This window comes from Paroedura picta, chromosome 6, assembly GCF_049243985.1.
Source record: "Paroedura picta isolate Pp20150507F chromosome 6, Ppicta_v3.0, whole genome shotgun sequence".
Lineage (NCBI taxonomy): Eukaryota > Metazoa > Chordata > Lepidosauria > Squamata > Gekkonidae > Paroedura > Paroedura picta.
In genome coordinates this window covers 57,317,273-57,344,173 of record NC_135374.1, presented here as the reverse complement: position 1 = coordinate 57,344,173, position 26,901 = coordinate 57,317,273, and the positions used below count along the sequence as shown (strand labels likewise).

General features: G+C 39.8%; 1 protein-coding gene across 4 annotated transcripts in view; it reads left to right on the top strand.

Annotated features, from left to right (window-relative positions):
- Nucleotides 1-26,901, top strand: part of SCAF4 (SR-related CTD associated factor 4) — a 79,027-nt gene that overhangs the window by 40,078 nt on the left and 12,048 nt on the right. For 3 of the 4 annotated variants that reach the window (XM_077342532.1, XM_077342534.1, XM_077342533.1), the window contains 9 exons: nucleotides 348-427; nucleotides 1,327-1,517; nucleotides 3,157-3,257; nucleotides 6,657-6,770; nucleotides 7,334-7,490; nucleotides 10,242-10,402; nucleotides 14,240-14,402; nucleotides 14,535-14,630; nucleotides 14,724-14,912. In XM_077342532.1, the coding sequence (XP_077198647.1) occupies nucleotides 348-427; nucleotides 1,327-1,517; nucleotides 3,157-3,257; nucleotides 6,657-6,770; nucleotides 7,334-7,490; nucleotides 10,242-10,402; nucleotides 14,240-14,402; nucleotides 14,535-14,630; nucleotides 14,724-14,912 (1,252 nt within the window). The remainder of the gene's footprint in view (nucleotides 1-347; nucleotides 428-1,326; nucleotides 1,518-3,156; nucleotides 3,258-6,656; nucleotides 6,771-7,333; nucleotides 7,491-10,241; nucleotides 10,403-14,239; nucleotides 14,403-14,534; nucleotides 14,631-14,723; nucleotides 14,913-26,901) is intronic. The other variant, XM_077342535.1, reaches the window with a different exon arrangement.

Genomic DNA, 26,901 nt, shown 5'->3' with positions numbered 1-26,901 from the left:
CTGTTACTTGGTCAAAAAAGGAAACTAGGTTGGTCTGGCAGGACCTGTTGGAGACAAATCCATGCTGACTTCCTTGGATCACCAAATTATCCACCAGATGTTTGCAGATCACTCCCTTTAATATCTGTTCCATTATCTTCCCCACAATTTAATTCTCAGCTGTAGAGAACAATCTGGAGAGGATTTAATTCTCAGCTGTAGAGAACAATATATTTTTGTTGCTTCAGATAAAATCACAGCAACATGTTTAGGTCATGTTATATCACTGTTAATTATCTAGTTTTAGAGTTGGGAAAGATCTCAAAATGAAACTGAGTTAACTTATAAATATTTGCTGAATGTTTTAGGAAATGGAAGTGGATCAGCCTCCTGTTCAAGAAGTAAAGAGGCATGAGAGCAGAAAGTCAAGATCTAGATCTGCATCAAGGTAAGCATTGCAGATAATCTCAGTATCTGTCGTAAGACCAAGAGGGAATATTGTATATTCTGTGATTTCAGTATGCTAACTGCAAACAGTTCATGTTCCCAAGGCTCCAGTAAGAAAATCTGTTTATTGTGAATTTCTGTTCAAATGTTCGTCTCTGCTGGTATATAAGCTGTAACTGTGCCTTGATTCCTGGAAATGTTTGAAACCACATCATTTTTAAGTCTCCCTTCACACATTAATAGCCGTATTGGTGTAAAGAGAATTCATTGATAGCTAGTAGGGATGGGCATGAAATGGCTCATGAACTAAAGTTTGTCACAAATTTTGGCTGGTTCCTGGTGTGGAAATCTATGTTTGTGGACTTAACAGCCATGAACTTCAATGAATTTTGATGCAGTTCATCGCCGTTTGTAGAGAGCAAAAAGCAGGGCTTTCTCTGCTCTTTGGGGGAGCAGGGGAAGCACCTGCTTGATTTAAATGGCTTGGAGCCACCAGAGTTTTGTTCTCTGTGGCTTTGGGAGGGGAGCAGAAAGCAGGGGATAAAATACCTCCCAGCTGTTTCACTTCCTGAAGGCAAGGAGAAGGCAGACAGTGAAATAGCTGGAGGCATTTCACCTCCTGCTTTCTACTCACCACCAGAAGCCACCATGAACAGAAAGCTGGGGATGAAATGGCTCAGAGCCATTTAAACTCCTGCTTTCTGCTCCCTGCTGCTTTCCACGTGGAGTAGAAAACAGGTGTTTCAACTTTAAATGGCTCATGGATCAATATGAATCAGTTCAGTTTGTGAACCAGCCTATCAGATTGTAGTTCAACCATGAATTGAACCACAAAATGTGGTTCCCTTCCCTAGTAGCTAATAAACAATCTAATACATTAACATTTTTGTTTGATACCAGATCACCCAAAAGGAGAAGATCAAGATCTGGTTCTCGGACACGAAGATCACGCCATCGTCGTTCTCGTTCCCGATCTAGGGACAGGCGCCGCCATTCTCCTAGGTCTCGATCCCAGGAAAGGCGTGAAAGAGAGAGAGAAAGAGAGCGCAGAGCAAAAGGCCTACCTCCTATCAAACCAGAAACTGTTAGTGGTAAGTCCTATTTGTTTTTTCTGAAAAGATAATACATGCTTTGAGATGTTCTAGCCTTGTGTTCTTCTTAGGATAGAGGAGTACACTTGGCAGTGAACAGAATTAATGGTGAGAAATGATGTCTTAATTTATCAGGATTAAGCTTCAAGTACAGCATAGCTGGAGACATTCTTTCTGTCCTCATTCCCTTGATCACTTTGAGTGTGTTTTTGGTCACACTGACCTGCAACTGAAGTATATAACAAAATTCTGGTGGTATACTAAACAGAATGCATGGTTCAGGTTGTGAAATTGATTAATTGTGCCCAAACCCAGTTTTTCAATGCCATTTAATTGGCCCACTGAATTTTCTGAGAATTTCTGTCCTGCCTCTGGCAAGCATAAGTCATTCACTCCTCATCTTGGAGCTGGGGAAGGAGCTAAAGGATCATCCCCACAGTTGTGATGTTCTTTACAGGTTAATTGAATACTGTGAAAATTCAGCCTGGACAAGGTGCTGAAACTTGTGTATGCTCTGTTGTGCTTTGAAGGCGCTCAGAGTTCCTCCAAAGCTCTGTACATAATTAGAGCTTTAGTGGAAGGCAGGTGTTTGGTTGATTCAGGCTACAGCTCCAAACATTCCTTGGACAGACTCCACCCGTTTGGAGGGAGCTGGGAAGGAAAAATGATTCTTCACTTTACATGTATTTCTGAGAGGTTTAATGTGGCAACATAGAGAACACCTCAAGCTTTCCCACATGTGGGGGAGGGTGTATTCTTGGTGACCATACGTGTTGGTGGCTCTTAAAAACTATCCAAACTATGCTTCTTTGAGTAAGACAGTCACATGAGTTTTGTCTAAGTTTCATCAGCTCACATTTTGGTGTGCTTTCCAGAATTGTGTGTCAACCTTAATTTATATAGCAATAACAATAGGGTTTTCTTCCTTGTTATTTTTTTAAATGTAACTGACTAACATTATGTTATTCAGCATGTACTGCTCCTACATATTTATGCATATTATTAAAATGCTTCAACTGTTTATATTTGGTTATGGGAAAATATATTGAAAAGTCATATTCTTCAAAGATTACCTTTTGCAATATTTGTAGAATTTCTATGCAACCTTTCTATGGAACCTGTTCAAGGCAGCTTACAAGACACGAGAAAAAAGTTGTAACAGTTAGCCACTAAAGGCCCAGTGTTAAAAACCCAATAAGAGCATTAAAATAGTGTAAAACATGTAGCACCTTCAGGTGAGGCTTATAAAATATTTCTCAGGCTGAAAAAAGAAAGTAAAACAAGTTAAAACAGTAGGTTATTTCTGGATAGTACACCAATGAATAAGCCACTTTGTTCTAAACACAAAATAATGAGTTTCCGTTCTTCCCCTCCACAAGTGATTTTAAGATCCACCAGCTGTGGTCTACTTTGTTCTGTCATGCTCATGTAAATATTATCTGTTGTAAATAGCAATTTAGGTATGTCATCTTTTTATTCTGACACTGCCTAACAAAGTGCTTTCAGGTCTCTATTTAACTAAATTAGTCTGCATTGCTGTTTTAACTGTGAGTATAAAAGTTATCTGCAAAAGAGGAAAGGGCATATTAGGTTAATTAAAATGCACATGTTGAAGCAAACATACTTTTTTCCCTTTTAGTTTGCAGTACTACACTTTGGGTAGGACAGCTAGACAAACGAACATCACAGCAGGATGTTGGTGGCCTTCTAGAAGAGTTTGGCCCTATTGAATCTATAAATGTGAGTATGAAATGGAAGCATCCTACCTTGGGTTGTGAGAGCCTGCCTCCAGCTTAAATATCTCTTCCATTGGCGGAAGAACCACTTAAGTGCCAGAGAAAGGCTTCTTAGGCTGTAGGAAAGCTTAAGACATTGCTTTGCAGAGTGGTAGGATATAGGTCATTAAGTACCAGTTTACTGGCATTTTAATTCTTGGGTAAAACTAAATGCAACTTATTTCTTTTTAGTTATATCAATGTATTTTAATTAACATGATTTTTAATTCATTTGATTTTTTTCGTTGTGTAAAACTTGATAGCCAGTGTTGCATACTAAACAATGCAGAATATAATTACTTTTCACGCAGGCATTCTGCCCCATGTGGTCAATAGAATGCCCCTTCTTTCTTGAGCAACAACATCATGGTGACTGTCAATCTTCTGTACAAGTGCACACATGGGGACTGCAGCTGTGCAGGCCTGCTCCATAGTGGTTTTGTAGCTAAAAAGCCTCTAGAGGGCATTGAGAGCCAAACCAGAGCCATGACTCCCCCAAGGGCATCTGCGCAGCAGTACCCTCAACCCTCAATTCTTCTTTTGCTGCTGAAGGAGTTGGTTGTGTTTGTAGCTTGCTCTCTGCTTTGTTGGTTATAAACCTGTTGGGGAGAAAACTTTGTATTACTATGACCCAGAAAGCCTTATTTAAGAATGAATTGCAGTGCCAGAGTGCCCTAGATCGATGAGTATGATCTTTGCCTGTTCTGTCTGGCTGAAGAGCCCTCGGTGGCCACTTGTAAGTTCTACCAAAAGTTTACCCGAAAGGCTAAGGGGGATTGCACTATCAAATTAAAGGCAGCTTTGTGGGAAAAGGCTTTACAGGCTTTGGAGCCTCTGACAAAGGCAGCTCCCATGAAAGCCCCTGTGGAGACAACATTAGATTCGACCTGCTTGGTGCTGCCCCTGGGTTTAATGTCTCTTCATGACAAGAGGGTCTCCTTGGAACTGCTTGCTAAAAATGCTAAATCTCAAAATAAGGACAAATGCAAGTTGACTGTCCAACAGTCATTTCCAAGCACAATGCTGGAACCAACCCAGCAATTTGTGGACAAACTGTCCACTCAACCCTCAACTCTGAGATCTCTAGTGATCTCAGTTCATAAGAGGAGATTGAATTCAGCATTCCATTACACCAGCAGGGTTCAGCGATGGCCGGGAAAATGAATACACTAGCAGACAGGCTCAGTTGGGAGATTACTATCTCTCATCAATGGGTAGTCACCCAGATTTATGTGGATCAGATCTTTGCATATTGGGAGAAACACAACATCGATTTGTTTGCAATCCAATGCAACATAATGCCAAAGCCAGAAATTATTGTTCTGCTTCAGCACTTTCCCTCCTCTTCTATTAATAATCCAGGTGTTAGAGAAAGCCAGGAGGGAGGAGACAGATTTGATTCTTATATCTCCCTTCTGATCTTGACAAATTTGGTTTCTTGCTCTGATGGAAATCCTGATGCTTCCCAAGGTATCTGATTTACTGACACTCAATGGACCATTTCACCACAACCTTTATCATCTCAACTTGAACGCCTGGGGATATGGGACAAGGATTTCATTTTTTCCATGCTGTGAACACAGTTCTCTTGAATGCTAGAAAGCCAAGTAGTAGGGAATCATGTATGTGTAACTGGCAGAAGTTTATTGATTGGTGTTTAGATAGACAATCCCCTTTGATTGTTCCTTTACAAATTGTTTTTGACCATCTGTTGTCGCTAAAGGCAACAGGTTTAAGTTTTTATGCAGGTTTGCCCTCCAGTTGAACCAATTGTGGTTATTATCCTTCATTCTGGCTCAGCTGATGTATAAGCCATTTTATCTACTAGCTACATATCTGCTGGAATTATTAACAATGAAGGCTAATTTAGCTCTGAGAGTGAGTTGGCTTCACTAAGGCCAGACTCTCCATTAAAAATTTTTTCAGGAAAGGGTACATTTGTCCCCATAGTGTTATCTAAATTTCACACATCGAAAAAGTGATTTGCCTGTGTTTTTTCCCCTCAGCCTAAAACTGAGTGGGATACTCTTACACGCATTAGATGTGAGAAGGGCTTTCTTGTTTTACTTGAAGAGAACTTTGGAGTTTAGGAAGGAATCTGCTTTGTTTCTGTGTTTGGTTGACCCTAATAAAGGGAAACATTCATCCTCCCAAACTATATCTAGGTGGATAGCATCAACAATTAGAAGGTGCTACAGTGAGGTAGAGAGGGAGTCTCCCAGAGGGTACCCAAGCATTGAACACCCATGCCAGATAAGAGGAACAAGTGGGGAAAGCTGTTCTGCACTCTTTCTTTAAATTAAGGGAGCATGTTTCCTCCTTTCTTGTTAGAATCCCCATTTGTGAACTCCACGGAAGATTGACGATAAAACAGGATTGTTCACCTGTAATTGTTGTTCATCAAGTATCTCCTGTGTAGGAACACATACCCTCTCTCCTGTCCTGCTACATTCTCTTTAGCTAGGTGGTGCTAGAGTTTTTGAGGGTTGAGGGTGCTGCCACATTGGAGCATGTTCTCCTTTGGCAGAGTGGCTTGACATGCAGCTCCCTCTGGCATTTTAGCTACAAAACCTCTCTGGAGCAGGCCAGCACTTGCGCAGTCCCCATATGTTCCTGCACAGAAGATACTCAATGAACAACCACTACAAGTAAGTAATCCTGTTTTCTTTTAGAATATGTCTTGTGGGGTTCTAGGACTTTTCCCTTTATGCCAGACCAAATGAAAACTTCTTTTGATCCAGTTCAAGAGGGGAATGGCAGGGTGGCTATGAGCAGGAGCCTCCATATGAAAACTGTGCCTGCGTTCTATCCATGGAAGGGGTATTATGCCTTAGCTCCACCATCAGAATGATGGGATAAAACTTTTTCTCTGCCCTTCTTTTCAGACCTTTAATATGATTTTTGTTTTGTTCACAACTGAGCTGCAGTGTCCCTTTAACTGTCTCAGCTGTAAAGCAGGCTGTTCGGTGTTGGTGTGTGTGTGTGTGTGTGTGCTCAGGGCCAAAATTGTCCAGTGCAGGGTGTGGAGGGTGGAGCTATTAGTAAATGATGTGAGAACAGGGTCATATGGATGCTACCCCTCTAGCCTTGTGGCTCTGTTTTGCATCTTCATGTGGAATCCACTTTTGTCCTTGTATTTTTAAAATTTGGCTTGGGCATTATCTAGTGAGTTGTAAATGTAGAAAAATATTTCAGAAATAATAAAAATAGGCATAGTTGCCAGAGCTGCTGGGCTGTGGTTAATGCTTCTTTTTGGTATGAAGCATATTGTATAACAGGATTGTAAAGACTTCAAAAGAATAGCTTCCATATAGTAATATATTAAAGGTTTTCTTTGTAGTAATATTTCTGTACTTCATAATAGATGATACCACCAAGAGGATGTGCCTATATTGTAATGGTCCAGAGACAAGATGCCTACCGTGCCCTGCAAAAACTCTCCCGTGGAAACTTTAAAGTCAATCAGAAATCTATAAAGGTATTATAAAGTTTTACTTGCAATAATCAGGATACAGAGTGGGCTTGAGGAACTATCAAAATTCTTATTAGCTTTACCTGTTGAGACCTAGTGAGTTCTAGTCGTTAATTTTGGACTAGGATCTGGGAGACCCAGGCTCAAATGCCTACTTTGCCATGGAGGCATTCTGGATGATAATGGGCCAGTCACACACATCCTGAGCCTAACAGGATGGTTGGGAAAATAAAATGGACAATAGGGGGAAAATTTAGGCTCAACTGCTTTGGCCACGGAAGCGCACAACCCTAGTCTACATCTTTGTGCTGTACTGCTGCCAAGCAACATTTTTAAAAATCTGCTCAGCCAGTCAGAAGTCTTGCTGGGCAAAAACTTCACCCACTTTCTAAAAGTATTTGGCAGGCACCAGAAAACATGTCAATGGACACCATGGTGGGGACCCCTGGTATTTGGTGTATAATTCATTTCTTGACTTTTGAATGATATTGCTCTAAGAGAGAATATTTTCTGTGTAAGATGGGAAAATATCTCACTGATTAATATTTATCTTGCCATTCTTCCTGAAGATTGCATGGGCTTTAAATAAAGGAATTAAACCAGACTATAAACAGTACTGGGATGTAGAATTAGGTGTTACCTACATACCATGGAGTAAAGTTAAGCCTGAAGACCTGGAAAGTTCTTGTGAAGGAGGAATGCTGGATAATGAAACACTTAGTCCTGGTAAGAGCTGACTTTATGTAACGTCTTTATCTAGGGAAAGTGCTTATAGGTGGAATACTTTGTATTGATAAAGTTCTAATGACTTTTGGTCATGCTTTTAGGACTGAGCCTATGCCAAATTGTAAGCCCAGAGGGCACTTTTAAGGATATGCTGCAGCAGTTGGGGTTTAGTTTGGGAAGCAACTGTGCATGCACACCTAACTGTTATTGTGTGCCATTTTTTATTTCCACCTCTGTTCCTCAATCAGCTCATAGGGTTTCAGTGGTTTTAGAATCTTGTGATGAAAAAAACAGATTGGGAAAAGTGGCGCAAATGGTAAAGTTAAGGATCCCGCCAACTGCCTCCCTACTCCAAACAAGTAAATAACTGATCACAGTTTTAATGGTAGTTAAATTATTGGTACTTGAGTAGGTAGAGTTTGGCAGTAAGCATAGAGAAACAATTTTCAGCCTATTAAGAAGTTGTAGAAAGAATTCTGTCCATGCACAAGAAATTCATGATAGAATGCACTGTAGACCTTCAAGAAGCCTCCCAGCCGATTACAATTTCTAGTTGTAAACAAGAATCCAGTTGTAGCAATAAAAATATAGTTACCTCTGGATAAGGAGGGGAGCATTAGGTATTGATTATTGGTTTTGGTTTCTTAATGTGTATCTTTTGCCAAAATGTTTTAGTGAATTTACATAGGCACCAAAAATGATCCTATTTTACTGTTACGTTTACAACAGATTGGAAAAATCAACTTGTACCTCAATGCCACCTTCTTTGGTGTCAAATATAGTCTATAAAACATTTTGTAATAATTTTCCTTTAGTTTTACACTAGTAGAGAACCCAATACTTTAATCCCATGATCTTTCCCAATCCTCTAGAGCAGCCTTTCTTAACTTTTTTCCATTGAGAAACTTCTGAAACATTTTTCAAGCTTCAAGAGATCCCAGACTTGGAGCAATCATGCAGAATATGGCTGCAACCACCACTGTGTACATGCCTATGTGGGGCCCCTTCCAGGCCCATCCTTGGCCATTTTGGGAGGGAGAGAGCAGGTCAACATGACCCGATAAATGTTTCATAAATTTAAAAAATCTATTAAATTTTCGGAAACCCTTCCAGGGCTGTCAAGAATCCCCAAAGTTTCCTGTAACCCTGGTTGGGAAAGTGTGCTTTAGAAAAATGTTGTGACCAGCTTTATTGGTTCAGTTTATCATAACCGCCTTTTCTTGTTCAGGTTGGGAATCATAGGTTAATAACCAATCATATATCACTTTTACCAAATATTCATCTTTTTACTAGAAATTTTTAAACGAAGTTGTTTCGAAGTTTAAATTCAAAGCATATCTATATCCAGTCTTTCTAATAATTGCCTATATAAAAACCAACTTCACATTATTCCATCAACAAATATTTCCTCCTGCTTTTTAAATTTAATCTGTGTATTGTTCTTCTCTAGGATGCTTTGGGCTGATCCTGCGTTGAGCAGGGGGTTGGACTAGATGGCCTGTATGGCCCCTTCCAACTCTGTTATTCTGTGATTGCCATATGTAAAAAATTCTTTACAGCCTAAAGATTGCTTATTGCTTACTAAACAGCATCTTGTGTGTTAAAAACCACATTGGCATTTTTCCAAATAATACCTTCTAATATCCCAGCCAAACTTTATAGAGGGCTCCTCTAAAATAATGGTTTCTAAATTCTCCATTTAACCCAAATATAACCCAAACCCAAATAACCCAAATATGCATGCCATCCAAAAATTAAATTGTGGCCTTCTAAATTCAGTAGGTGTTGGTCTTTTGACAGTATTCAATCTCTTAACCAAACATGTGGACACTTCATTATATAAAAGTAAATTTGGGGTGTTTAATCTCCCTCGTTCCCTCTTATTGCATAAATTTTTGAATTTTATTTTGTGTTTTTTTCCTTGCCAAATAAATTTTATTGGAGTCTTCTGCCACTCCCCAAAAGGTTTCTTTGACTTTTGAAACAGAAAGATCAATTTTGGAAGTGTCTTCACCATTGCTATTTTATCCAGTTGGAGGTTCTCCCATTTCTTCAGAGAAGAATTGATTTCCTTCCAATGTATTATAGTTATTTAAAAAAACAACAGAATTGCTAAATATTGCTAAATATTTGATATTTTTGAGTTTTGATTTCTTATTTCTTTTCTAAGTCTACCATCTTCCTTTATATTTTAACACCAATACTCTTGCCTTTTTGTACTCTAACCAAGGACATGGAGGCTGAGGGGAGAGACTAGTGACACAGAGATTGTTTGCCATTTAGCTGAATCAGTACATCTTTGGTTGCAGTTCACTTTACTGAACTTTTTGAGTTATAAGGAACCAATGTCTAAATGATTCTGCTTTTTTGGCCTGTGCTGCTCGCTAAAGTCTAAAGCTGGCATTTTGGCAGGTCCCTGTGCTTAAATTCAGACATTAAAAATCTTGGGGATGGGTGGTAAAGAAGTGTCATGCGGTATTATTTTTCTTTATACCTGGAAGTTCCCTCAGATATGTAGGACTCTGTTCAGCCTTTGTGCCTTGCCCCTTTGTGTTAATTATCTGCACAGAACCAAGACTTCACTATAGGACATTGTGATAATGACTGCCATTAAGGAGTTACATAAGCTGATCTTAATATATGGAGATGTAACCATATCAGGAAGTTGTAGGATAGGTTTAAATTAATAACAATATTTGTTTCATAGTTGAAATGTTACATTATTTCAGTTGACATTTATATGTTTTGTAGAATGGAAAGGAATTCCTAAAAAATCAGAAAACCAAGTAGCCCAGAATGGAGCAGCAGCAGGTGAAACTGCACACAATGAACAAACATCACCTGTAGCTAAAACTTTATCAGTTCAAATGCCTGTTCCCATACCTACTCCGATAACAGTGCCTCCACCGCAGGTAAGATGGTCTGTATTCTTCCTGTCATGAAGCTTGGTTCATGTTGCTGTTCAGAAGCAAAGTCCAGTTCCATGAGTTGTTTTGTAATGTCACTGTGAAGGTAATATTACATCTTGGCTTTCTGTGTTTAAGTGTTGGAAGACAAACCCCAATACTGGAAGACAAATTTAAATGAAATACCAAGAAAAAATAATGTGAAAAAAATATTTACATTGGATCAAGTTCTATGAGAATCAGACTGAAAATTGTTGAAAGACATTTTAAGGGCTGTAGATCTGACTTAGTGTGCTAACCATCCCAAAGTTAATGCCAACAGATCCAATTCATGGCACAAACATATTAGCAAATGCATCTGAAGACAGCATAGTTGAAGAAATTTTAAAAGCCCTGGATAAAATGGAAAACAAGTTCTAAATGTATTTTCATTTTAGCACTGAAATGTTCTAAAGAATAGTGGAAACTATTTAATTTCTGCTTATTTCATCTATACATAATCTGAAATGTTGAAGAACTCTAAAAACATACAGTTTTGATCCAGACGAAATGTTTCTGTTGGTGCAAGAGTGTCCACCTATGGAGCTCAATTCTCACCATCTTTCCCCAGTTTGGTTTCAACAAACATGGAAAATAAAATAATGGCCCATAGACTGGAAATGTTCAGTGTACATTCCAACTTACATTACATTCCAAAGGAATAGTTAATGGCTACAGCAACAATCAGATCATTGCATTTCCCACACAAGTAAAGTGAAGCTCAAAATCCTACAGCAAAGACTTGATTACTGGTGCATACAGAGAATTTCAGGAGAAAACCAGCTTGTGTTCCGTAGATTATAGCAAAGCTTTTAACTGTGCAGATGCTGAAAAGCTACGGTTTGTTTTAAAATAAATGGGTGTGCCACATCATCTGATTGCTTTAATGCACAACCGGACAGGAAGTTGCTATTAGGACAAAATATGGAGAAATATAATGGTTTCCAATTGGCAAAGGTGTCAGGCAAGGATGTATTTTATCTCTGTACATCTTCAACATGTATGCAGAATGTATAAGGAAAGATGGATTAGATTTAGATGAAGATGAAATGTTAGAAGTATTAATAGTTTGAGATATGAAGATGATAACACATTACTCACCGAAAATAGTGAACACCTATTGCTGAAATTTAAAGCAGAAAGTGCCAAAGCAGAGTTACAGTTGAACATCAAGAAGACAAGAGTAACTGCAACAGGGGAATTACACAACTTCAAAGTTGGCAATGAAGAAATTGAAATTGTTCAACATTTTCTATTCCTTAGCTTGGTTATCAACAAAAAAAGAGACTCACCCAAGTAATCAGAAAGAGATTGAGACTAGGAAGGGCAGACATGAAGGAGCTATAAAAGATTCTGAAGTGTAAGGATGTGCTGCTGACAACCAAGATTAAGTTAGTTCATGCCACAGTGTACCCTATTACTATGTGTGCATGTGAAAGTTGGACAGTTAAGAATGCTGATTCATTTGAAACGTGTTAGAAGAGAGTTTTACAGATAATGTGGACTGCCAAAAAAGTGACCTCTATCAAATCAAGCCTGAACTCTTCCTAATAGCTAAAATGACTAAAGTGAGGCTTTTGTACTTTGGTCACAATATGAGAAGATGAGTCATTGGAAAAGGCAATGCTAGGAAAAGTTGAAGCCAGCAAGAAATGAAGAACCAACATGAAATTGTTTGATTCAATTTAAGAAAGTCATGATCCTCAGTTTGCAAGACCTGAGCGACCCTGTTAATGATATGATATTCTGAAGGACATTAATTCCTTGGGTCACCATAAGTTGGAAACAAACCCAACCCAGAATCGTCTAATTTGTGTCAAAAGGGTCAATAAAAATTTAAGTATTTATTATATAGTGTACACATACATAATTAAACATTCAGGATCTGAATATCAGACTGTACAGTTTGTAATCATTCCTGGTGGATGAATATATCCTATGAACCACATAAAACCAGTTGTGTTTCGGCTTCTGCAGCCTTCCTCAGAATTATTTCACCTCCTATTTTACCTAACCACACAACATAGGAGGTAAAAAAAAATATTATTATAACATTTTAATTCTTATAAAAGGTTAAATATTTAATAAAAATTTAGTACAATATCAATTTCAACTTTAATAATTTGGATTCCACCCACTTTTCAGAGAACAACACCTGGTTGTGAAAATATGTAATACTCTTTGATGGTGTGTTATGTATATTTGATGTGTTTGTGAGGAAAGCTATGGAAGCCAAAACGCATCTGGTTTTATGTGATTCATGGGACATATTCATCCATCAAGAATGTTTTTAAATTGTACAGTTTGATATTCAGACCTAATGGCTTTAATTGTATATGTGTACACTATATAACAAATATTTTTATTTATTGTAGCTTGACCCTTTTGACTCAAATCATCATAAGTTGACCTTATGAAGCCTGTTGCTAGGTACCTTCTCTCCTCCAAGAAAGAAAGTAACATTTTTGGAATGCTGCGGGGGGTGGAATGCTGCAGGGGCAAATTGTGCATTATCTTCAGATTAATGTGTTATGGTGTCTCAGAAAAGAGCTGCCATTCCTTCTTGGTCTACACTAGACATTAGGGAAATTGCATGTGAAATTATTGCTTTCTTAGCTGTAGGAAGAGTTATTCTTGGCCACTAAAAAGCCAGGGCATAAAAGGATTTAGCAGCTTTAACTGGTCTTCATAAAACAGCCTAGAAGCAGGCTTTAAAAACAATTTTAACATATTAAACCCCTTAGTAAAAAACAGGCTAAAAAGAAATGTTTCGGTCTGGAGCCTCAAAGAGAGTAGGGTGGATGCCAAACAAATGTCAAGGAGAAGGACATTCTACAGGTAGAGCCACCTGTTTCTGGTTGCATCCACCTGTCTCAAGTTGTTTACAGCTTTTAAGGTGAGAACCAGTGCTTTTAATTGTTCTCTGAAACAGATTGGCATTCAGTGCAGATAATTTAACACATGGGTGATACAATCCCTGTATCTAGCCCTAACAGTACCCTGGCTATTGAATTATAGAGCTGCCAAAATTTCCATGCAATTTTCAAAGCCCAGCCCCTCAGAGTATATTATAATAACTTAACCCGTACTTGATCGGAGCATGGATCACCTTAGCCCTGTGGGTTCTCAACCTTCCGAATGCCACGACCCTTTAATACCGTTCCTGATGTTGTGGTGACTGCCAACCATAAAATTATGCAAGTGCTGTTTCACAGAAATTAAACTGAAACTGACCAATGGCATGAAGATCCATTGTTCATGATTGTATATAAATTGTTTTTTTGCCCCAGGGTTTCTCAGTTCAGTTCTGCCTCTTGTCCCACCAGTCCCGCCTCTTGTTGATCTCGCTCTTTTTCACTGCTCCAGACAGATGAATGCTCTATTGCAAGGCTGTTGTGTGGATGGTCCCCCTCCCCGCTGGCCAAGCTGCTTGCCCATCTACGACCCCTGTGAAAGGGTCATTCGACCCCCAAAGGGGTCCCGAACCCCAGGTTGAGAGCCACTGCCTTAGCCAGAAAGTTTTTGTCTGGTTTGCAGTTCCCTTTCCCCATGAGCAGCTCCTTTTGATTATGATACAATGTTTGAATGCAGAGAAGAAACATGAAATTGCTTAATAACAAAAACAGACTGCAGCTAAAGAAAAGGATATCATAAGGTGTGGTGCCTGCTTAATTATTTTGAAGTGGAGAGATTTTGCCCTCTAAAATGAAGCAAAGATCACACATGAGTTTAGCACTATAGGTTAATATCTAAGTATCTTTAACTGTATAAATGTGTTAACTAAACACTTCTGTTCTATTTTAGGTTCCACCACATCAGCCAGGTCCTCCAATGGTTGGTACACTTCAGCCGCCAACATTTACCCCTCCCTTAGGAATTCCACCTCCTGGATTTGGTCCTGGAGTTCCTCCACCCCCACCTCCACCTTTTTTGCGTCCGGGCTTCAATCCAATGCATTTACCGCCAGGTAATTAAATACTTCCAGAAAGTTTTCTTGTATATGAACTGTACAGAGTGCTGCAGAGGAAATCCTTAAATTTAAGGATAAATTGAAACAACTGTCTGTATTGTAGTAGTGATACTTTTCCTGCCTTCTTAGGATTTCTGCCTCCTGGACCACCACCACCTATTAATCCTCCAGTTTCAGTCCCTCCAGTCTCCGTCCCTCCTTCTCCAGGAGTAAATATCCCAAACTGTAAGTGTTCTTTTATATTGTTAAATTTGACAGTAACAGAAATGTATAGGCCACTCGCATAAAGTTTTTACTGTTAACATCACTCTGTAACAGCTACTGTGGCCAATATGAATGAAGACACTACAAAAGATTCTTCAGTGGGAAACCCCATTCCAACAGTAGTTTCTGGATCTAGAGGAAATGCTGAAAATGCAGATAGTTCTAAAGGATATCCAAATGCTCCTCCACCTGCAACTTCTACTAGCATACCAACTCCTGTCACCCAACCTGTCCCACTCCTTGGTAAGTTTAATTTTCAGTTGTTGGTTTTTATCCAGCACACTTGTTCTCTTTTTGATACAGAAAGCCCAAATTGCAAAAGGCAAAATGTTCTTCTGTCCATTTCCATCCTATATAAATGGGTGATAACTACTGAGGGATAAAGCATTTAGTAGGCCAAGGCTACTTACAAGTAATGGAATACTACATTCATCCCATGATTATAAATCAGTGATTTACAATTGTGGAGGGAAGTAAAACAAATTCAAATGATTCAAACAAGTGTACCTTTAAATGTTACACAAACAGCATCATCAGGAGTTTGATCCTTCATCTAAGTTTTTTTCATATTTGCACTGTACATCAGTCTAAGCCTGAACAGGTAGCCATTAACAATCAGATCTCCTTTCCAGCTATTTATTTTCTTATAAGTCTAGCTCTTAATTTTTCATCATTAAAGTCAGCCAGTTCTTTTGCTTTCCCCCATTTCCTTGGAAGAATAATATGTTGAGAGGCATTCCTTTTGGGATCCAGTAAGTTTCACTATGAGCCCTCAAATGTATCATGTTTGATTGCTAAATCACCTGATTTATTGCCTTTCTCATAACAATTGTGGAAGTAATTTCAGAGCATCACTTTTCTGATACAGTACACAAAAAGGTTCTCTCTCCTCCAAATGTTTTAGTGGTCAGCAATTCAGTGTGGATTTTTATCACAGCTCAGATTTTATATCTGTGCTATTCCAAACAGGATATTGTTCTAATTTGTAGTTTGTTCAGTCATGCTAATTTGATTAAATGGCACACCAGCCTTCTTGGAGGTCTCATAATCATTAATCATAAACATGTTATGTTAGGCACTGCATCAGGAAAAAATATACTTGAAATGATAGAAACAAACTACCTAACACCATGTACTTTGTTCAGTATTCAGTATTCTTATGTTTTAACATTTATTATGGTGTCTTTAATTCTATATGCTATTTTTTGCTTTAATACCAAATCCCTATTTCTGCAAATATGTTTCAAAATCAATTTAAAATTTGACATTTTACTGTTTCAATGGTAAACTGCTGGATTCAAAAAGTAATGAAGATAGTTCAGCACTGTTCAATAAAATCTATGCTGTCAGTGTATCTTTTCCATTTTGCTTCAAATTTTGCCCATCAACGCAGTATTCCACATTTTATTTAACCAACTGTCCATTTTTTGGCATGTAGGCTTGTCTTGCTGCAACCAACAAGTGCCATATGTAGTCTTAGTTTTTTCTTTCTCTTGTAAAAAAAAAAGGATACCTTTTAAGAGGGGCCTCTTTTGCTCCAGCCAGGGTGGTATAGCCGTTAGAGTATTGGAGTAGGATCTGGGAGACCCAGGTTTAAATCTCCCTTCTGCCATTCAGGCTCATTGAGTGACCATGAGCCAGTCATAACAATCTCAGCCTATCTTTCCACACAGGGTTGTTGTGAGGAAAAGGGGAGGCAAGAATAATGTAATCCAAGAAAAAGATGTGGTGTAAATAAAATTAAAAATGACAACTTTTTCAAGTCAGGGAAGGGACTCTAAATTTTTTAGCATCCATTTTCTGGTCAAAAATTTTCAGATGTAACCATTGCAAGTACATTAATAGAACCTACTCTCTTAGAGATTACACCCATCCTTATCCATGGTTCCTCTTAATATTTTGGAAATTGCCCAAGGAGTGGAGCGTGTCCGGCCTCCAGAGAGTGTCTGCACTCAAATCCAGCCCCTACACAAACTGCCCTACCAAAATGCCTGCACGCTTCTCCAGCAGCCTGGCTGCCAGAGCCAACACATATCCAGTGCCCTGCTGCTGCTGCACCCGGCTGATGGCAGTGGAGAGCACGAGTCGCCAGTGGCAGCGAGGAGATGGCCACAGTGCTGTCACTGACGAAGGCCCCCTGCCGGAGACCATTGAGAGGGGGCAGCTGTATCAGTGGACAACAGTAGGTGCCAGCAGCACAGGGCCCCAAGAGGACGCTGCGCCGCCAGCAGAGCATGAGAGGTGGCGGTTGAGGCCCCTAAAAGGAGCCACTGTGCCGCCTGCCATGTCACTGCACCCGGCCCGGGACTCATCAGCTCTACGCCTAATACATCCTTGACCCGCTGCCTTGAGAAGGTAGGTGGGCAAGCGGTCGGAGGCCTCTCCGCACCTCCACAGCCCTTCCTCATCCCCAACTTACTCCCGCTAGCACCCGCTGCATTCTTACATGCTATGAGCTTTACAACTAGTTAAAAATAATCCTTGTGATGAAAAAATATCTAAACTCCCTATGACCATTAACGCACATCAGCAGCTTCCCTGCACTGGTGCCATGCCGTTGCGGTGGGGCATGATGCCCTGCCGTTTCCTGTGTGTACATGGGAGCGGGTAGCACGCACTTTATGCTGGGACCAGGAGGGCCGAATCGCTGCCGGCTGAAGTAAGTGAAGCAGCGGGGGTGGGGAGGTGGGGAGGGGCTAGGCCCCCTCCACACACACTGGTGGGGCCAGGGGGTTGCCCCCGCCAGCTCTGTGGCTCCAAGGAGTCTGCATGGGCGTGTGGTGTCCCTTAAGGTAGTGGTCCCCAACCCACGGGCTGCGACCTGGTGCCGGGCCGTGAAGGCCTTGACGCCGGGCCGCAGCTCCCTCCCCCCCCCCCCGCAGTAAAAAACTTCCCAGGCCGCAAGCTTGCGGCCCGGGAAGCTTCTTACTGCGGGAGGGGGGGGGAGAGGGAATCAGGGCCGTGACCACTCATGCCTCAAAAAGGTTGGGGACCACTGCCTTAAGGGACACCGTAGGGTTGGGGTTGGGCAGGCCGACAGGCCTGGTGCTGGCGATTATGCACAGTGTTGGCCTGCCGCAGCCCCGGCTTATCCAGGAAGGTATGGAAGATCCCGCGTTTGCTTAACACGGGTCTTCTGTAGCCCTGGGCCGGGAGGCGCCCGCACTGGCAGCGGCAGCGAGCGTTATCGGGGATTTTCCCCAAAGCTGCCGCCAACGCGGGCAGTATCGCTCGTGCATAATGGGCCTATGTGCCCTGGTGGTAAGAGCAAGTCGTATTCATATAAATGTTTATCCAGATAATATTACAATTGCTTGAGCTTAAGATAGAAGAATGCAATAGAAGAATGCTTTCAAAAACAGTAACATCTTGCAAAATCATCCCAGAACCTTTTAGGATCAGAATAAATGCTAAGCAGTAAATTCTAAAATGAGCCATGGGAGTACAAGCCTTTTAAACCTGTTTAAAATCTATGTGAAAACTATTTTTAAAAGAAGCGCAAGAAAGGGGGCTCCTCATTCTCCTGCCATCTACAATCCCATAGGCTAAAACTAACAAGACTGAAAAACTAGAAACAATTTAAAACAAAGTTCACTAGTTTGGATACAGAACAAAAAAGAGATCCTCCAGGCAGATAGTAGCAAGCAGCAAAAATCAAAAGTTCAGATCATAGCAGTACACAGCAAGCTACAGCATTCCAAGAAATATGCAGCCCTGGAATTGAGTTAAGCTGCAGACCTCCTTTTTATCTTCTTTTCCCTATGCTCAGAGAGCCATGGAAGGATGTGAGAATTGAGCAGTAGGTTCTCGTGTTACCTCATTGCATAGGAAACCTGTTCAATGGAAGAGAAATGGGCCTTAAGAGATTGGTCCCAAATATTTCTGGAACCCATTTACTTGGTACCTTGAGAAACCAGAGAAATGTGTAGCCCTGTGGAAGACTTGAAGCATGCCAGATGAAAGTGGCTGCCGCTTATCAGTGCTACTGTCACATCATGTAGAACTGGTTTCCTGGTCGCATTCCTAACATAGTGTCTGAATCCATGCAAGTGTAAAAGTGGATGTTACAGTCTCTCCCAGGCAGCCAAGAGTTTGGGTATATTCTGATATAGTGAACACAATCATAGTTTCTGAAATTGTGTACATCTTCTGTTCAAAGGCTGGGAAGGTTGAAATAATAATTTGCTGTTCTCAAAGAAAAGCTTTCTAAACTGCAGTGGTTTTAAATAACACAAGAATAAATGTGTTAGGTCTAAACGGTAAAATATATGGGTTTTTGTGAACTTTCCTAATCTTGAATCTGGAGAAATAACTTGAGGGGAATTATGAACAATATAGGAGAATACATCAGCACAGTGAACTGCAAAAGGAAGAAGAGGGATATCCTGAGGAGACTGCGTACTTGTTTAATATTGGTTTGGTTCAGAAATGGTCTATGCAGACCTGTTCAAACATTCACAAATTATGGATCAATTTCACACACATGCGCCCACCCACCCACCTGTGTGAGTTCTGCCCTTCTCTCATGCCTATAGCAGTACTTCCAGGATGCATCAGTGAGAATTTTAGATACAGGACTAACTTAATTTATGGATATAGTTCTGTGGATTACCGATTCCCTTGTAACACCTAATGGAGGTGGTCATGTATTAGCTTTAAATTTTTGTGCATACAAATGGGTACCACAGCTGACTTGGTTTTATGAGATTAAGAAAGCAATCCTAAACGGATCTACTTTCTCCCAGGAATATTTTCAAGATTGCATTGTGTATTAATCAGTGAGTATCAGATGTTGTTTTAAAATGAAATTTAAACCAACTTAAGTTTATAGTATTACATTTTTCTACATGTAAAACAACCATATGTAGATACTTTGTCCAAAAAGGATCAGAATTTTGTAACCAGGGAATTGAAATTTGCAGCCTGTATTAATTATATAAATAAGGAAAATATGTATAATTTATTTTCCTTTGAAATTTTGGTTTTGTTAATTATGGCACAAGCAACCTAAAGGACTAGACTGTTGACAAAGCTGAATTATTCACTGTGTCTGCCCTCCCATGATATTGAATGCCCATAGCCCCTGCAATGCTGAAATGTTTCCTGTTCTTTTCAGTCAGTTCAGGCACTTAGACTTTGCACGTGGATGCAGAACAAATACAATTTCTAACAGTCAAGATGACACAGTTCAGATTAACTCTGGATGGTTTTAGTATCAGTATTTAAAAGTGTAAAAGGAGGCTTTTCTTGTACGTTTGACTTTTTGTCCAACTCCTTAACACTTTTTGACCACTAGCAATTCATTTAAATAATAAAATGAATAACCACAAAGTTCTTGTAGATTCTTTTTCTTTTCTTATAAGAAGGTCATCTTTAGAATTAGATGTGTGCATCAGAATGAGGTTGAACTAATAATATTCAGTTACTTCAAAGAAAAGCTTTCTAAAATGTTTAAAGTTCTGGTGGTTTTTATATAACACAACAACAAACGGATCTTCTAAATGATAACATCTATGTAAGTTTTTTATAAATTCTCTGCAATCTTGAAGCTGTTTGAATCTGTTGAGAGGAATGATAAATAATATAGAATAATGCCACCAGCACAGTGAACTGTAAAATGAAGATGAGGAACAATTGAAATTGTAGCTGTTCATAACTCTGGAGAACAATTTTGTGCAGTAAAAAAGTAGGTTAATCAGGGAAGTCTGGCCTATTTTACCTCAAATACATAGGTGGTTAACCTTTGAAAAGAACTGCTGTTCCATTGCAATGATCTGGATTTTTGAAATCACCTTAGTTATACATGAATTTATATTAGCATCATGTTTCCAAGTTGAGCAATATTATATAACTGTAAATGGTTTGTGAGTTCTCAATAAAATCTACCACAGCTTATGCTAACATGTGTGTCTAAAGAAGAACAAAGAATTACAGGAGGAAACTCAACAGTAAATCTTTTTTTGATAAAGGAAATGGAGTAATAAAGTTGATTGCAGAGGAATATATTGATCCTTCTAGTTTTAATACTTTTTATTATATGCCTCAATTTCTATATCAGTCTCAGAATTTCTTCTTTTGTTGGGTTTTTCAAGAGCTTACTTTTGTGGTTTTCCAAAAGTGTTCTAGAACTACAGCTCCTGCACGTTGTAATTTTAGCAAATTTGCACTTCAGTCAATATAAGTGATTTTTCAGTCACCTTTCCATTTTTATCCGGTCTGCTCCATCAAATTGGTATGTTGAGTAACTGGGCAGGGTACTACATAGCTGTTTCTCTGTGCATTAACAACTTAAAGGAACACCTTATAAATACATACAATTTATGCTTGTACAGTAGGGTTCTTGCGTACACAAACTAGACAACCATATAAAAACTTTAAGACCGAATTGGAAGGTGGTGGGGTGGGGTGACACTAATGTGCAAAATGATACCCTGTGTGATGACTGAGGAATGGACAAAGTCCAGAAATTGACCAAGTATTAATGTGGGAAGGGCCTGTCTCTTCTGTGAAATGTATCAGAATACCTAAGTACTCAAGGTACATCTTTTATGTATACAAAATATAGCACTTAGTTGGAAAATGAAGAATGTGCTGAATTATATAAAATTGCCATGTGTGTGCACTTACAAATGTAAGGTAAATGCACATCAGCATTAACAGGCTTGTGAGGCTGCCTTCGAGACTTCAAAGTGTTTTACAATTATTAACCAAGACTGAAATTACAGAATGGCTGTAGGATCTTGCTCAGTTGACTGTGCAGTTCCTGTACTGAAGGCATCATTAAAGCAGTCATATTAAATAACAAAATAACCATATTTCAGCAATTAAATTTGTTTTGTAAAATCAGCATTATAATTCAAGCAATTTGTATGTATGCAGTATTGCTGCATGAAACGGTTTATTCATTAACTGAGTAAACAGGAATAATGAAAGCAGAAAGGTGGCAGATTCAATTAATGTTCTCTGGAACATTTTAATTTTAAGCCAATGTCTGGAAAGATCAGAGTTTGTGTGTGTCTTACTGTTTGTTTACTTCAATTGTAATCTGCCTTACTTTCCAGTGGGAGCTCAAAGCCGATGAAAATGTGATGATAAAATGAAAAGGGAACATCAACCCTTTGAAGTAGTTTAGGCAGAGTATGTGTGACTATGTCCTTGGTAGAATGAGATTCTGAATCTAAATTGTCTAAATCCTAGTCTTTTTCTTTCTTCCAAAAACACCCCCACCAAAAAAAATGTCTTGCACAGGCTGATGCTGACAGATTTTTAGCTTCAGTGGGGCCTACTACATGTCCTCTAGATCCCTGTTCCTCCTGGCACTTGAAAATGAGCAACAAGAATGTAGAAGGGCCACATTATAAATCTGTTCCTGTCTGTGGTGACCTTCTTGGACGGTCTGAAGTAGGCAGTGGTTTCCCCTCTGTTGAAGTAACCATCATTGGATCCCTGGGACCCAGCGATATACCACCCCTTCTTGCATCTTGCGTTCCTGGGGAAGGTGATTGAAAGGGCCACCATGGACCAATCGCTAGCATTTCTGGATGAAGCTTTGGGTCTGGATCCATTCCAGTTGTGTTTCCGTCCTGGCTATGGGGTTGAGACAGCATTGGTTGCCCTGATGAATGATCTCTGATGACAGCTGGACCGAAGTGGGTCAATACTGTTGGTGTTGCTCGATCTCACAGCAGCATTTATTTGATTTGGTGGATCACACGTTTCAAGCTCACCACCGTGTCAACGCAGGGATCAGAGGGACTGCACTTCAGTGGGTTACCCCCTTTTTCTGGGGTCAAAGACGGGGTCAGAATCAGGGAAGATGAGTTCTGTAAACTGCAATTCTTCCAATCTCACCTAACATTTTTATGTGCCCTCTAACCCAGTTAGTCCAGAGCTTCATGCTTCGGTGCCACTAATAAGCAAATGACATCCAACTCTATTTCCCGACGGACTATCGGCTGGTTGCCCCACCGACCGCGTTGGTCCAATGTCTGAAAGTGGTGATGGAATGGCTTAAAGCAAGGTGTCGCAAACTGAACCCATCAAAGACAGAGGTCTTCTGGCTTGGAAGGGACTAGTTCAGGAAATGCACGTTCCCAGGCTGGATGGAGTGCAGCTTACAACTGCACAGTGTACCAGAAACCTACAAGTGATCTTTGATGCCTCCTTAATGATGGAGGCTCAAGTCACAAGGGTAGCTCAGCTGGTGTTTTTCCACCTATAAGCAAATAATCATAGATAGCCATATCAGTGAAAGAAAAAAACATTGTGGTTATAGTTGGCAAAATCAACCAAAATATTCAAAGGTGCATATAAAAGCTGTCCTTTTTTTTTGTATTCCAATATGCGACAAGGTTCAGGTATTGAATACCTTGATCAACTTCACTTTCTCATAGCTTTCACTCTCACTTTCCCAGACAAAAATTGTAGCTCCTAAACTATAGTAACCTACATTGCATGGATCCAATCTGTTGCACCTCCACACTTGATTACTGTAACTTGCTGTATGTGGGCCTGCCCTTGACCCTGCTCTGGAAACTACAGCTCATCCAAAATGCAACTGTCCAGGTTCTTACACAGGCACCTTAGAGAGCCTGCATAAGACAGTGTTGTGGCATCTGCATTAGCTTCTGATCAAGTTATGGATCTGGTTCAAGGTTTGGGTTTTAACTTTTAAGGCCTTACACTGTCTGGGCCCTGCGTATCTGGCTCAAAGAGTATTGCAATCCAGTAATACCAACCATCTAAGGATCCCTGTCCCTAAAGATATACACCTGGCCTGGTAGAATGAGCTCCCCAGGGACATCGGCACTGACCAAATGTACTAAGTTTTACGGACCATGCAAGACAGTTCTTCTGCTAGGCTCATGGTTAAAGCCATTCGGGAAATAACACCTGGACAGATAGTTTAAAAGTATATAAGCATCATCAAAAATCCATGAACATTCTAATATAAAATTGATATGAATAATAACTTCCCCCAGAAAAAAAACAAATAATTGGACATGCCTCAAGCATACATTTAAGGAATGTGTCTAAGTTAAATTGCCAGCAGTTAGACACTTTGCTCAGTCTTTTGTGAAGGAATTGCTGTGGCGTCCAGTGTATTCCCAACATAATTTTTTTCTGAATGAATTGCAACTTAAGATGCATGAAGAGAGCATGTATAAACTTTTCAGACCGTGGCGTATTCCTTTGGTAAACTAGGATGATCTAGCACCTTCTTCCATCAATTTCTGAGACTTTGCATATCATATGTATAGAAAAATATTGTATATTATGTTTTCTGCCTTGATTTGGTTAAGAGTTTCTCGGATCAAAGGGGACTCCATGGGACTTCAGCTGAGAAAATGACATAGCCTATCAATTGGTCCAATGTAAACATTCCTTTGTTGGTCTAAGTCTTCCACAAGAAGATTTCTTCCCAATTTTTATGTCTGTTTTGATTGTAATATTAATTTAGCATTTAAATATGGATCAAATTGATATCGTTGTGACAAGATGGACCTTTTGTTTTCTAGCTATCTAAATTGTAAGAGGAATGTGATCTATTCTGGCAGAAGTAGGCCCTATTGCATTCTGCTTAGAGCAGTGGTCCCCAACCCGCGGCCCGCGACCCAGTGTCGGGCCGCAAAGGCCTTGGCGCCAGGCCGCGGCTCCTTCCCTCCCCCCCCCCGAAGCAAGAAGCTCACCAGGCCGCGAGCAAATCGGCCGCCAAAGCAGCCGATTAGCTCGCGGCCCGGCAAGCTTCTTATTTCGGGAGGGGAGGGAAGAGAAGCTTGCCGAGCCGCAAGCTAATCAGCTGCTTTAGCAGCTGAGTTGCTGGCGGCCCGGAGGGGCCGGGAGGGGGAGCCGCGGCCGCCGGCATGGCGGTGGCGCAAACGCGCATGCGCAGACCGAAAGCTGAAAGCTTGCGGACCGCTGGCTTAGAGTGAGACTGCAGACATGAAGCCTCCAAAAAAGCCTAATACTGATAGTCCAGCTCTAAGGTGCTATCCCAATAATTAGTACAAATTAACAAGAGTGTCTGATGGTACAAATTAAGATCATGGTTTTAACCTAGATAAATAAATCTTTATTTATTCAATGGAAGTTATATCCTCTTTAAAGAAATCTGAGATAGAAAGGAATTCCACATACATTTCTGAAACAATATTATTAATCTGTCTGCAAGATATAAAGAAAAGAATGGCAAGTAAAATGTAAATTTGTTATGGGATAAAATAATAACTCTTTTGTAATTTAAAATTATTTTAATATGATTTTAAAATTTTATTTTGGGATCTCAATTTTAGTTCTTATTTAATGAATATTATTAATAGGTTTGGAGGCTTGTATGGATATCGATTAATTGAAGAAAAGAATTGATACCATTGAAAGATAGTGTGTACTTGCTTATGGACATTTTTGGTGGTAACTAAATGTCATTACTGATCTTGGAACATTGATTCCGAGAGATTACACATGGGATTTTGCTAAATTTTAATAAGATAGTTTGGATAGGTAACTTCAAACTGAAAAGTAAAGGTAAAGGTAAAGGTATCCCCTGTGCAAGCACCGAGTCATGTCTGACCCTTGGGGTGACGCCCTCTAGCGTTTTCATGGCAGACTCAATACGGGGTGGTTTGCCAGTGCCTTCCCCAGTCATTACCGTTTACCCCCCAGCAAGCTGGGTACTCATTTTACCGACCTCGGAAGGATGGAAGGCTGAGTCAACCTTGAGCCGGCTGCTGGGATCGAACTCCCAACCTCATGAGCAAAGCTTTCAGGCGGCTGCCTTACCACTCTGCGCCACAAGAGGCTCTTCCATAGATACACTTAAAATGAATATCATACCTAGGATTATTATTTATATTTTACATGTCATTCCCTTTTGTATCCCTTTATATACCTTGAGTACAAAATCATCTGTTTTGTGAGTGATAGAGACCATAACTTCTAGCATTGAAAAAATCAGATTTATATTGGTTGAAAGCAGTTTTACATATGCTGGTAATTAAATCCAACATATAAACTCATTATGTCAGTTTAACTGATGATAATGGTTGTAAGAATTTGAAAAGCTCATAATCCCAGAAAGATGGGTAATATAATTTTTAAGCAGATATCTCTGTAAACGCCATTTTTGAAGATTTTCAGCAATAATATGGGGAGGTTTAGAAGTGGGGTTTTCTTGCTAGTTAATATGTAACAAATTGTACATATTACTATTTGGGAAAATTCATGTTTTCTTCAAAGTATGGGCATTCAGTTGAAGACACACACGCACGTGCAAGATTTGTTTGAAGAAGAAAAGATGTTGGATCACTGCAGTTTTAGAATTGTTTAAGAATGTTTCCATCAGCCAACCTGGATGATATTTGGTAATATGAATAGATAATAAATAAAAATCATAGGTGCCATTTGTATGTAATATGGTGATAACTTTGCTCTCAGGTTTTGTTTATAGTTAGTATTTTGAAAATAAGACTGCACTTATAAACATGTATATTAAGCTTGGATAATTAAATTTACCTGGGATGATAAATGGCAGCAGATTCTTGTACTATCAAGCTTGTTGGAGGCAATTTTATTGGTCATTATACAAATAGTTCAATCATACAGTATACATTTGATAATTTATATATGTATTGAGTTATTCTCATGTTCAATGTAAATACAGCTGAACATTTGGGTGAAGACACATTTTTCCAGGTATTGATTCCCAATACAATTTGTAAAATGAATGTACATTGGCTTTGTCTTGGTTGTTGTTGTTAGGTGCGAAGTCGTGTCCGACCCATCGCAACCCCATGGACAATGATCCTCCAGGCCTTCCTGTTCTATACCACTCCCCGGAGTTCATTTAAGTTTGCACCTACTGCTTCAGGGACTCCATCCAGCCACCTCATTCTCTGTCGTCCCCTTCTTCTTTTGCCCTCGATCGCTCCCAGCATTAGGCTCTTCTCTAGGGAGTCCTTCCTTCTCATGAGGTGGCCAAAGTATTTGAGTTTCATCTTCAGGATCTGGCCTTCTAAGGAGCAGTCGGGGCTGATCTCCTCTAGGGCTGACCAGTTTGTTTACCTTGCAGTCCAAGGGACTCGCAAGAGTCTTCTCCAGCACCAGAGTTCAAAAGCCTCAATTCTTTGACGCTCAGCCTTCCTTATGGTCCAGCTTTCACAGCCATACATTGCAACTGGGAATACCATAGCCCTGACTAAATGCACTTTTGTTGGCAGGGTGATGTCTCTGCTTT